This window comes from Parasteatoda tepidariorum, chromosome 2 (genome assembly GCF_982258835.1).
Source record: "Parasteatoda tepidariorum strain Cologne lab strain chromosome 2, Ptep-v5.0, whole genome shotgun sequence".
NCBI classification, from domain to species: Eukaryota; Metazoa; Arthropoda; class Arachnida; order Araneae; family Theridiidae; genus Parasteatoda; species Parasteatoda tepidariorum.
The window spans coordinates 7,870,053-7,884,130 of record NC_141756.1 but is presented as its reverse complement, the minus strand read 5'-3'; the positions used below and the strand labels follow the sequence as shown (position 1 = coordinate 7,884,130).

The 14,078-nt window shown below is 30.5% G+C and overlaps 1 protein-coding gene across 2 annotated transcripts in view; it reads left to right on the top strand.

The window, feature by feature from the left end:
* Window positions 1–14,078, top strand: part of LOC107453333 (transketolase) — a 44,122-nt gene that overhangs the window by 10,586 nt on the left and 19,458 nt on the right. For both annotated transcript variants that reach the window (XM_071177103.2, XM_071177104.2), the window contains exons 2-3: window positions 2,539–2,656; window positions 11,658–11,771. In XM_071177103.2, the coding sequence (XP_071033204.2) occupies window positions 2,539–2,656; window positions 11,658–11,771 (232 nt within the window). The remainder of the gene's footprint in view (window positions 1–2,538; window positions 2,657–11,657; window positions 11,772–14,078) is intronic.

Genomic DNA, 14,078 nt, shown 5'->3' with positions numbered 1-14,078 from the left:
GCTATACTTTTCTATTTCATTTGTTCCTCTAGTTCAGGCTCATAATTAAACTTTTTAATCCTCTTAACTCAACGTAATCACTTTATGAATGCAAAATCTTTGATCTTTCTAATAAAAGTCTGAACTTAGTTTTTTCTGATGAGTATACTTTTCACCGCAAATTCTGTTTTATCTTCATCGGAATATTGAAATTTAAGGTTTAGAGAAAAATGAATTTAATTAATCCAGAGAAAACAATGGAGTTTCAAATGTTGATAAAAAGTTTTCAAAATATAAAAATACAGGTGAATTAATGGAGAATTTCAATGTAAAACTTACGGATCAAATTACGATAAAAAGTATCCGCTTTCAGGGTTCCGGTACATTTCACCGTAAAATTCATTTTTACCGAAACATGTTATTTAACAAAAATCGGACATACCATAATTTTTACAGTAGCAATTACAGTAAAATCCCTGAATCATTCTAATTAAATAAATATTACTGTGAAATTACTGTAAAAATGGATTTTATGGTAAAATGGATTTTCCTGGATGATACACCCTAAGAACCGGGGGCTTCAAAACAAACGCTTGTACACTGTGAAAAAAATTCAGGATTAAATTACGGTAAAAAGTACGAGTACTGAATATGCCGTACTTTTTACCGTAAAATTCCTTTTTACCTTAATGAAAAATCTAATATACAGTAATTTTTACAGTAATACCATAAAATCACTAAATCACTCTAATTAAATAAATATTACTGAGAAAGTAACTGTGTAATATTCGAAGATTCAGAGGTCGCCGAGCCCAACGAGTGGTAGGTGGGATGTCTTATTTAATTTATAATTTAAAATATTTTAGCATTTTATGTAATTGATACACGAAGATGCTAGTTTTAATAAATTATATTTACAATGTTTCATTTAAACTGAATTCTTTAAAACAAACGATACTACACTAAAAGAAAATTCTATATAATTCGTTCGTTTATTTTAAGAATATTTTACCAACCACTTTTTACTGGGTGAGAATGAGTACGTTATTTTTACATAATATTTACGTCAACAATACGTCAAAATGTACGTAATTTGAAATGTCAAATTATAGAAAAAACGGTTATTCAAAAAAACAGAAAATTTACGCAAATAAATTCGAACCGAAATTTAAATTCTAAAATTGCTTTGTCAATAATACGTAAAATATACAAAATCCTTTTTACCAAATCTAAATAGTAAATATTCTTTGGTCTGTAAAATGTACGAAACCAATCTTACGAAGGGTAGTTGGTAAAGTTCAATCCGTTAATATTACATAATATATACCAAAGCTTTTTGATAAATATCTCAATAATAAAATCATTTCGTCAATATTGTGTAAAATTTATATATAAAGCTGATTGACGTTACCAATTTCCCAAAAATTTACGTTAAATTTAAGTATCATGCTGCATAAGTAGGGAAAACTTTGAGGGGGGATCTCACTGTTTAGAGAAAATTTTATCAAATTCTCTCAATTGCTAGTGATATTTCAAAGATCAAGGAACAGACATTTAGTTTAAGAAAGTGATTATAATTCGTTTTATCTCTTCCTACATGTTTTTAGTAGAGTGTAACAAAGCGCAAAATATAACTCATTTAATATAAAGTCTCGCAGCGGACTGCAGAAAATGTAAACAATTTCTTTTTTATAAAAATAAATCAAATTAAAGAAATTTAATGCATTTTGTAATTTATAATTCTTATAAATTATGATTTTTATAATTCATAATTTTTATAAATATTAGATAACTTTAAAAATCAATAATGTACAAGACAGGGTACTAATTTTTGAAAAATATTAATATTTTGAAAGAATGAAGTACTTGTGAAAGTACTGGCTAAAAAGCAGAGTAAAAGTATTAGCTAGAAAGTACAAAGACTTTGAAAAGTGACGAAGTAAAAGTAGAATTACTAATTTTCAAAAATAGCGAAATACAAGAAAGTACTTATCATAAAAAGTAACGAAATCTGAAAATATCAGTTTCCAAAAGTCATAAAGTGAAAGAACTAGTTTTTAAAAATAACAAAGAATAAGTAAGAGTACTAACTTTCAAAAGAAACTAAATACAAGTGAAAACATTAACTTTCAAAAGTACCGAAATGCTAAACTCTCCATTTACTCTCAAAAGTAACAAAGTACAAGTAAAAATAAGCAGTTTTTACTTTTACTTTCGATAATTGTAACGAAAACAAAAGACTCACTATGTGATAATGAACAAAATGATTTAGCAAATTATTGTTTAATTGCAAATGAATCTAGTATAAGTAAAAGTACGTAGTTTTAATTTTTACTTTCGATACTTGTAACGAAAACAAAAGTTTCACTATGTGGCAATGAGAAAAATGATGCAGCAAATTATTGTTTAAGTAATAGGCAAAAATAGAGGTTTGAATTTAGTTCTCTAAAAGGTATTTCATGTATCCTAAGTTATTATAACTTTATAACATAATTTTATTTGAGGATAGTAAGTTATAAATACGATGAATTGAAGAGCCTTTTTTTATTTCTATTTTAGACATCCCACATCCTGCTCATCGATTGCTGAAATCATGTCTGTACTTTTCTTTCGAATCATGCGTTATCGTTTAGAAAATCCAAAGGACCCCTCGAGCGACAGATTTGTTCTTTCAAAGGTAAGAGCGCAAATCCCTAGAATGTTCACAAAACTGTAAAGTGAACATTCGAGCAGGAAATGAGTTTAAAACAGCTACAGCATAATTATCACTGTTGCAATATGTAATTAACAAAGTTGCAGACAAGTCTTAGACATTTTATATAATGTCAAATGACTAATTGGCAAAGTACCGAAATATGATAGTTTCGTATTTTTAATTTCCGTGATCATAATTAATAACTAATGTTTAAAAGTAACATATGTTACCGTGAATGTCGACTTTCACCGGTGAATGTCAACAATCACATAGTCGCTTTGGTGAATGTCCGAAATATTTGTTATATCTGATTTGATAATAATTTATTCGTTGATATTATTATATTTATTCCATATTTTAATATCTGCTGAGGATAGATTAGGAGAAACATCAGTGTTCGGAGTACGGGGCCTTAAAAAAACATCAGTCTAGTAGGGTATACCGGGCAAATGTATGCCGCGCAGTGACACTTAACTGGACCTTGTATAGATTTCGGACATTTACCAAAGCGACTATGTGCTTGTCAACATTCACCGGTAGAAGTCAACAACCACCAATTTTGTTCATTCACATATACGACAAGTAATTCATATTTTATTTTGTTTTCCTTAAATAAGAAAGTCACGCCATTTTAGTAATCTTCATGTATTATAACAGGGTGTGGGACATTGTCCGGTATTCCCTACACTAATGCTTTTTTTAATATGTTTTCCCATATCGGATAGTGTTAATTATAATCAAATAAGCAGATTTAGATAAATTTGTGTTTCATAAAAAATTCATGAATTGAATTAAGATTTTTTTTTTTGGTCATCAAATTAGCAATATTTTTTTTAAAAAAAAGAAAAGAAAAGAAAATGAAGTTAAAAAAAATTCGATGTTTCTTTCTCCCATAGTCTCGCATTTCATGCCTAGTCAAAGAACATCTGTCAATGTGTATCAATACCTGGGAAAGTATAAAATTGTTTTCCCATTTCAAACTTAGCCTAAAAATGAGGTATTTACAGTATTGTAGGTAACATACATGGAGAAAACATTTTAGAAAAATTACTCCACTACTTGGTAATGAAATTTTTGGTGGAAAAAAATAATTCTTATAATGAAAATCAAAATACATTGTATTTAAGCCATTCATCTGGTAACTTTTCAGTTCAAACGGTAACGCTTTATCGAAAATTCTGGCTTTCAAAATTACCACGCATTTAGTAAAAAGTACAAAACCTAAAACTAAATTTAACCTAATAAATGGTTTGTATACCATGCTCTAAGGTATCATGATAAAATTATTAAATTTTACCACATTAACCAAATTTCATCGCAAATTATAAAACCATATTACTTTGCTAATTTTACCATAATCATTAGCTTATTGCTGCTCCCGAGAGCCAGGAACGAAGTAAATTTTTCCATATTCTAGTATCTTTGTCCATACTTTTTTTTCCAGAGTGCATAGTGGGCCAAAAAATGAACCACCCTGAATAACTTCTGATCCTAATGATCGAATTTTCTCGTTATAATAATTCATAATAATTCGAGGGGATTACCTTAAATATACTGATTAATTTGTGCGAACGATATTTTAAGTTACGATATCAGATACAGAAACGTACGTCCTCTGAGTAAACATGCCTTCTTTTGAACAGTTTCAGATTTCTGAACCCCAAAATACAGGGGGGAGGCACAATCTGAAAAAAAGGTCCTTATAGTTCAGTCAGGAGAACGATCCTAAATTTGGACCCCTTATTGTTAATTTTACTTTTTGAAGATTCGCCATATCTCAAGAGCTTTTTAAACGAATTGAAAACTTTTTGTACATAATTATAAAATTCCATGCAAAATATAAATTTTAGTAAATACTTATTATATTTTTATTCCTTAATTTAATAATATTCAGAAATTTTTTAATTGTAACGTATAAAATTTTTTAGATAATTTTAAAGTAGATATTTTTACATGGCAAATTACGAAATTTGAACGAAATTGGTTGAACAGTTCGTGAGAAATCGAATTTTAAACGTACAACTTCCTTAAGATTCCATTTCTCAGGAATTATTCGACCGATTTGGCTCAAAGTTTCTATTTTGCCATTTAAAATTATATGCTTTAAAATGACGTAAAAAATTGTACACCTTGCAATTCAAATTTTTTTTGACTGTTACGCAAAAAAATAATAAATGTTTACTGAAATTTATTTTTTGCTTGGAATTATCTTTGGGTAAATAAATTTTATAATTGTGCACAAATTTTTTTCAATTCACTTAAAATGCTCCCGAGATATGGTGAAATACACTTAAAGTAAAATTAACATTAAGGGGTCCGATCGCTCTCAATAAATTTCTAAGACCGAATCCGTTGGAAAAAAAAAGGTGTGTTTATTCAGAGAAAGTATGTTTTTCTTCTGATTTCGTAATTTAAACAATTGTCTGCTCTAATTAATAAGTGGGTTTGAGGTTAACCCTTCGAACCAGTAAGATTTAGTCCCAGAACGTGAAGATCCGGGGATTAAATCAAAAGTTATTTTGGGTGGTCAGTTTTTTTTGACACACTGTACATAAACTATATAAAGCAGTTATCATCTGAATATTCCATAAGAATGAAATGCTAATTTTTCAACCTAGATTGATGCTTTAACATCTTAATTACAATTTTTTATTATTTAGATTTTGTAATCTAAAATAACGTTGGTAAGTGCTTTACCACTCAAAATTGTTTTGATAATCGTCAAAATGTTAGTTTAACAATTTCTACCTTATTTAAGTTTACAATACTGTATTGATATTATATGATTGTAACGTTTATATTATATTGATGTTCTTATTTATAATTGGGCTATGCCAGCTGCTTTCCACAACATAATTAAAAATATATTTTTGCTTTGAGTAAACAATTTCAATGATCTAGCAAAGTGGCAAAACACACAAAATGTACAAATAATTGAAGTTTATTCGAATATTTGAAAAGAATACGATATTTTTTGTATTAAAATTTTATAAAACGATAGTGTTTGTTTAGCAAATTAGACAGACACTACTGCCTGATGTCAGAAGATTTGAAAAAAATCCAATGAATCAAAATATTTGCAGAGAATAAAATTGAAATTCTTGTTCCAAACCTTTTTTAAACCTTAACCTTCTTTTAGCAAGTAAACCAGGAAGTATCAACTTCCAAACAAAAATTTTATGGAACCAAAATATTTGCGGAGAATTAAATTGAATATTGTGTCTAATTTCTTTATAACCAAACATGCAAGATAAGAAAACTTAGTAAGTTATAATTGGTTTTTCAAAGGCCATCATCTCACTGAGCAAGGCGAAATGCATTTTAGGAAAGTGAATGTTTGAAAATGATAAGATAAAAGCCACGCAAACTGTAAAAAAATGAGATTAAGTGACGGATCCTTGACAATAAAACTGTAAAACTTGAAAACTCTTGCCTGTTTTAAAGAACATATTTTAAAGAAATAAGAAATCTTTCTTTCCTCATTGCTATTGACAAAGTATTTTATTTTATGATTCATGTAATATTGAGGGACGTTTCCTGGTTGAATCATTTATAGTGTTCTTTATCACAATTATTATCTCCTAAGTTAGAGAATTTAAGTAAATATTGCTGCTTACGGCTTTGATTATAAAAGGCGCAAATGTAATTAATGTTGTTCTGAGCATCAAAAAGTTACGTTTTTGTTTACATTGTAATAACAACAGGATTCACTTTCTATATTTAGCATTTGAGATATTGTTGTTCAAGTTTTCATTTTTTTTATGCCATAAAATTATAGTATGAATTTCTGAACTGTAGCTAGGTTGGTATTTTATTTACGTCGCACTGCAGCTACGCAATGGGCTATTGGCGACGGTCTGGGAAACATCTCTGAAGATGATCCTCAGATATGCCATCACAATTTTGTTTCTCTGCTGAGGAGATGGCTTCCCTGCTTTAGTAGCCTGACGACCTGCGCCCGAAATCGAGCATTTTACGGTCGAACAGTTTAACGAAGACCAATACAGCACACCCTCGGACTCTACGCAGGCTGATCAAAGTGGTCTCCCACCCGCTCACCAACAGTGATGCTTGACTTCGGAGATCTGCTGGGAACCGAATCTTTACGATCAGTCTACAGAGGGACTCTTCTACACAGTAAAAAATTCCGAATCAAACTACAGTATAAAGTACTGGCACTAATGATTCATCACACCTTTTAAGCTAAAACTTGCTTTTACCATATAATATTATACCGTAATTTTTACAGTGATATTTATTTATTTGAGTGATTCCGCTATTTCACGGTAATTATTACAGTAAAAATTGCGGTAGATTAGATTTTTTGTTCTGTATCATGTTCCGGTAAAAGTGGATTTTGCGGCACGATAAAAGTACTAGCAGCCTGCGTGACGGTGTTTTTTACCGTAACTTGATCCGAAATTTTTTGCAGTGTAGTAGCTTTTGTTTTGAAGAATTCAGTTTAAATGAAGCAGAATTTATTAAAACAAGCGTATACCTGTATCAGTTGCGTAAAATGTTAAAATGTTTTATAAATTATAAATAAATTAAGAGATTCCCCCCACAGCTCGCTGTGGTTTTTCGATATCTAAATCTCCTTTCATAATTCCTCTCCGATCGCTTTCCTGCTCATTGAATCTGTTATATGAATGTTAGTACTTTTTTAAAGGTATAGTACCAGAATTATGTGACGTATACATTCCTTGAAACCTTTTATTTCATTCAATTTATATACGAGAGCAATTAACTTTGTGAAGAAAAAGTATGGTCAAAATTGCAAGAATATTGTAAAATTTGTCACGTTTCTGGCTCATGGGAGCATAAAAAAACTCGTTAATTTTTACCGAAGCGCTTTGGTAAAGATTTTGGTAAAATTAGTAATAAAATATAGTTTTATAATATGTGATGAAATTTGGTAATTTTATCCTAATACCTTAAAGCACGGCATAAAAATGACATTTTTTACTAAATGTGTGGCAATACGAATTATAATTTTTAAAATCAGAATTTATTGTAAATAGTTATCAGATGATTGGAAAATTTATCAAATGAATCATTTAAATACCATAAGATTTTGTTTAGCAGTTTAAATTGTGATATTTTTTTTACCAGAAATGTCATAACAATACAGTATGGTAGCTTTACAAGATTTTTTTTCCATACATTGATATTTAAATATTACATTTGTATCAAATATTGCGCATAATTTCACTGCATAAATAATTATAAACTGTAAAATTACCATTATAAACATAAACTTGTAAATTTCTTAAGAAAGTAAGTGAAAAAGGAGGTAATATTACTGGTACAAAGCAAAAATTTAGGTTAATTCAATGCGCAATGCTATTCAACATAAATAGCATAAAAAAGGCCATCGTGAAAATATATTTGTAAATTTGGAAAAAAAACACATAATTATATATCTGGGAATTCGGATTGAGACAGAGCAGTGGGAGAGTTAAAAAATTTCCCCTTTGAGAGCCCTGTAAGTATCTGACTCTTTGTTAAAAGTATATCTGGCCGACACTTCTTATGTCTCAGAAAAACGAATCCTTCTCTTGCACAAATTATTAGCACTGTTTTTCTAAGCTCTGTCGCCTTATACTTGGAGCAATTCTTGAAGAATTATCTGGACTTTAGAAAAAAAGCAAATAACTTATATATTTCAAAAGTTATTAAACTTTTCAGAAATCGCCAATTTGGCGACATTTTTCCACTAAATTATCAAAATCAATGCCTTATTCTCAGTTTCTAATAGTTACTGAAAAAAATATGTCAGATTGGGGCATAACTACCTTTACGATTGTTAAACATCAATTCACTAGTATATAAGGCATGCCAACTCGATTCAATTTTGAGGTAAATTTTGATCGATGAAATTTGGCATTATTGAATGCTTTCTGAAACTATCGAATCTACAGAATGTTCGAATATTGATCTCTGGACGTGATACGAACACGCCTACCTCGACAAACTCGCCATCTTCGATAGATGGTCCTCGATTAACAGCTGACTTGTTAGTTGCGACTGCGTTATCGTTCTCCTCGCGCTGTTGCTTCTCAGTCTCATTTACACTCAACGGGATCCTGCACACACTCGACTACTAATAGCAACACGGGAAATACCACGCATACAACCGTGAACTTAGTACAGCTCTCATCACAAGTGCTCAAAATCCGGTGAACTTAACACAGATCTCCCGGTCTTTTGCACGTATGGCTACTAGTGGTATCCGTTCATTGAATTATGTCCCTGATAAAATTCTGGTGGGGAAGTATTATGACGTAACTATCACTACGATAATTAAACATCAATTCATTAGTATATAAAACTCGATTCGATCTTGAGGTACCTCTTGATAGATGAAGGTTGGCATAGTCGAGTTCTGCTCTCGCTCCAAGATTATCGGAATTATATTTGTTCGAAAATATTTCAATCATATTCAAAATTTTATCAATAATTGATTTTATAAATTAAAGAAATTTTAATGATGAATATTTCTATTATGCGAAAAATTATAAGTGCAAATTATTGTTTGGAAGGTTTCACCTTTAATGCAGAAAAAGACACTGGTGCTTAATGCATTTTAATAAATTAATTATAATTTTAATAAATTATGGTATCCAAACCATAATTAACTAAAATGCTTAAATATAATATTTTTCACTTATTTTTACTTAAATTAATATAAAATAATGAAAAAAGTAAGAAAAATATGTTATATAAAAATTCTGCTCTCAATTTAGCAAAATAAGTAAATCAACACAGATTAAATTTTACGCCGGTTCAAATAAGTCAAACGCAACATCTCCTTGTATGAGTAAATACATTTAGAGTGAAATTCAAGTTAACTAGGAGGCTTCGCCCCCTGCTCGTTTGCGCTCGCCAACCCCCGGAACTGCTTTCGCAGCTCATTTCGGATTGCTTTTGCTTCGCAATCCGATGCTCGCTTTGCTCGCTCATTGGATACGTTCTTAACGTCTAGCTTTTGTGTACTTTTTTGAACACTGAAGTTCCGAAAACTTTTCACTGTAGAAGATTCTAAACCTGTGCATTTCAATATTAATTTGAAATTGAAAACAGTTCGCATATTTTTCTTAATCACACTATTCTAAATTTCAGTTGTTGAGAAAAGTAACTGTTGTAAGTTTTGTTTTAAAGTCTTTCCCACCAGAGGGCTAAAACCACGTGTTGTAAAACAATATGAAATAGTACTGAACGCCGGATGTAAAGCATCCGCTTCGATGAAGAAAATTTTGTGAGAATGTTTTTGATAATTCGGTGAGAATTCACCCGATTAGACATATGATGCTCACTACGTGCTCTTGCGCGCAGAATCCTATCAATTAAAAATGAAAACTGTTGCCAACGCGAGAAAAGAAATATCATCGGTTTTATTGATACATAGGTATTAGCGTTTTATATAATATAGATTATTTTTTTCCTTTCATTGAATCGTGTAAAGAATGATATAAAATGTCATAATTTAATGTACCTATTAGGTTTATTGTGTGTCAATTAATAAAACAGTGGAGAAAGTAAACAATGTGAGTAATTCTGAAAAAATTTTGGTTAATGGTTTATGAGTCAGAATTTTCTTTACAAGCTCTTTGTTAGGATGAGTATCTTAAATTTTTTAGAGGCAGTGCGGAAAAATTGTTGATTACTGTCATTAAAATGTATTTAAAAACATAACTGATGTCTTTTGCAAGCTCAATGAACTGTGAAAACTTAATTGAAAATGTCTATAGTTCAGTAATTATAGCAAAAAAGGGAGTTTCCTTAGAAAAATTAATACCAAGATTTTTTCATAGAAAGCTTTGTTATGTAATTATGGAAAAGTGGCAGAAAAATTCCTTAGTAAATTCTGTACACTTCAGCATTTTTAGAGGAGAGTTTTGGGGTGACATTCTCCTTCATGCATTTTTTACGCTAAATTGAATGAGGCCATTCACGAGATGATTGGACCAATAGTTTAGAAGTTATAAGGGTCTTATGTACAAAAAAGTACAATTTTGAATGTTCACGTACTTATGCATTTGATAATGCTGTCTTACAAGTGAGGCATTCCTTCCAGTGTATTTTTCACGTTGAGTCGAAGGTGACTTTACACAAGTCAATAAAATATTTGGTTTAGAAGTTTCAAGAGTTTTAACGTATAAAAAAAATACTTTTCTAACTTGAACTTATGTGCACTCTTTACATTATTTAGGTATCATCGAACATGTATGGTATTATTTCCGATGTAATTTTTCCCGATGAATTGAATAAATTTAATTTTTAAATGATCAGATTAATTGTTTAGAAGTTATAAGCCTTTTTTGCACACAAAGTGCAAATTTGTACTTGCACTCATTTACACATTTCATATTTGCATGCAGAATATCTGCATACTGTGATTCTATGTATTTTGTTTTATTTAATAGTATAAAATCAAGCATGAATCAAAAAGTTAATATTAAAAAAATTTGAAAATTTTTTTTTTAAATACACTACTTTTAATTGCACTTTTTATAAAAAAAAAACCGTTATAGCTTCAAAGATATTTGTCTTACCAACTCGAATTTTTCTTCATTCACTTTAGTATAAAAATTTTCCTCTGGAAAACGTGCCTCATATGTCCAGATAACCCCTTGATAGCAAAGTAAATGCGTACATAAGTCATGTCAAAATTAATAATTTTAATAGGAGCACGTTCATAAGTTTTTAACTATTCGTCCCATCGTCTCGTTTATAGTTTTATTCAATTCAGAATGAAAAGATACGTAGGAAACAATATCGTTATTTTTTAGACAGATATATAAGATAAGTAAATAGATACAAGTTCTAATTTGTACCCATTCTAATCTTAGAGTTACAGTAAATTTTCAGACTAATGTGGTTCGACGTTGAAAATGCTGATCACTTCTAACAAATTAATGATCATTTGCAATTTTTTATTCCACTAAAGTAATCATTTAAAACATGTTCGCCTATATTTCAGGGTCATGCTGCTCCTATTCTGTATGCAGCATGGGGTGAAGTAGGACTGTTTCCCATCGACGATCTGCTGAATCTAAGGAAGATAGACTCAGATTTGGAAGGCCATCCGACGCCAGTATGCTACTTTATGATTTTAAATTCAAGTAAAATTATTCTTAATCTTAAACTTTACACACGGTTCGATCGTAACTAATATACATGATCAGCCCAAATGATTTATAAACTGTTCATTTGCAAGCATTCGGCATACAAAGACGGGTGATACATTGAGATACATGTAATCATCCGATACCTGGTATGTACTTTAAACGTTTGTCCTTGGCCACCTGACATATCCTCTCAATAGTAATCCAGCTTCTGTAAAAATCACTCAATATTATGTTTCTATAGGATTATTAGGACAAAACTTCAAGGGAAAATAGGGGACTTCACAAGGATTTAGAATTGCACCGCAACCCGTGGTCAGAAACGTCACGGGAAAGTAGTACGACAGGTGCAAGAAAGATAGAGACGCAAGACTGAGATAATCTGAAATATTTATTGGTAAATATATTTTATGTGGTGCGGTAGATGATATGTGAAAATGCCACAAAATGTCGTTGCACCGTCGAGCCATAGATCGGCGAACTCCCTCAAATACAACTGGATTTTGTTGCATATCCTCAACATAGACAATTCTTGCAACTAGACCCATTTCAGAATCCACAATTGATAAGTGCACAGAGCTTTTTAGTGTCCCCCAAAGAAAGAAATCTGCGGTACTTAAATCAGGAAAGCGTGATGGCCAAGGAAGCGGCCCACCACTCCCAATCCATGTTGCGAACAACACCTAGGGGCGAACGACGATGTTTTCGATCATGGGCTGTTATGAAAATCTGAATCTTAGTGAACTTCTCCTTAAAGTTCGTCCTAATTAACTAACCGTTACAGCAGCTGAAATGAGTTTCCGCTATATTGATGGCATTGGGGGAGCATAAACATGTTAAGGGAAAAAGTTCATGTAACTTTAAAGTCAACTTGTTTAGAGCAAAGTTTATGTAAGCTTAATGCCAACTTGTGGAAAACAAAGTTTAAGTACGTTTAATGCCAACTTGTGGAGAGCAAAGCTTATGTACCATTAATGTGAACTGGTGGAAAGCAAAGTTTATGTACGCTTAATGTCAACTTGTGGAGAACTCAGTTTATGTACGCTAAATGTCATTTTGTGGACAGCAAAGTTTATATATGCTTAATGACAACTTCTGGAGAGCAAAGTTTAGGTACGCTTAATGCCAACAAGACTGAAGATACGTGTCCTATGACAGATATTTATAGAGAGATGCTATTGAACGAATGGGGGAAACTAAACTACCCTTGGGATGTGTGTCGAGTGATCAAGAGTACACACATTGAATAATTGCACATTGCACAAATTTAAAACAAAAACTATATGATTCTTAATAACTTTTGTTCTAATGATCGAAAATATTTGATCCAAGTGCAGATCATAATGGCTAATCGAGGCAACCTCAAATATTTTAATTAATTAGTGCCAATTATTGATTTATCTACTGAATCAAACACAAAAACATACTTTCTTTGAATGAACATAACTTTTTTTCAACGGGCTTGGATTTTTGACTATAAAAAGTAGCCGCTATCTGAAATTTATGGTACCGTGGATTTAGTCAAGAGTACAGTCGAACGTTTTAAGGATTTCGTTATATTTCGTGAATTTATTAAGCGTATCTTAAAATGTTTGCACTCAACTATAAATTTAGTTTATCTTAAGATAATTTCATGTAAAAAAAATTTTCAATATTTTTTTCATTATTTTTTATTAAATACTATAAAAAGTATTTTTTAATTTAAAAAAAGGCATATTTTTAAAATTTATTTAAGAATTAATTAACCAATTTTGTAAAACTTCTGAATTTTATCATTTAAAGTTCTGTAGTTTAAAATAACGTAAAAGTTTGCATACTTTATAACTCAAACTTTTTTCGACTCTTATTAAATAATAAAATAATATTAATAAAACTATTGATTTTTCTTACATGAAATTGTTTTTAGATAGGTTAAATTTAAGATTTTGTGTAGAAATTTTTCCATTCTCCTAAAAAATTCAGAAGCTTAGTGAAATACGAACAAAGTGAAATTAACATTAAGGGATACACAAACGTTCGACCACTCTCTTGATTGTATAGCCGGAACCATGGCGTACAACTACTTAAGTGCGTCATGGTAAAGAAAAAAAAAATGGCAAAAAATTTAATAGTTGTACGCCATGACCGGAACCATCTTTTCCAGTTGCGGCTTCCCACTCTATTTTTATATCAAAAAATCCAAGCTTGTCAAAAAAAAACGTATATTATTCAGAGAAAGTGCGCTTTTGCGGCTGTGTTTGTAGTTTAATTAATAGTTAGCACTGATTAATTAACAT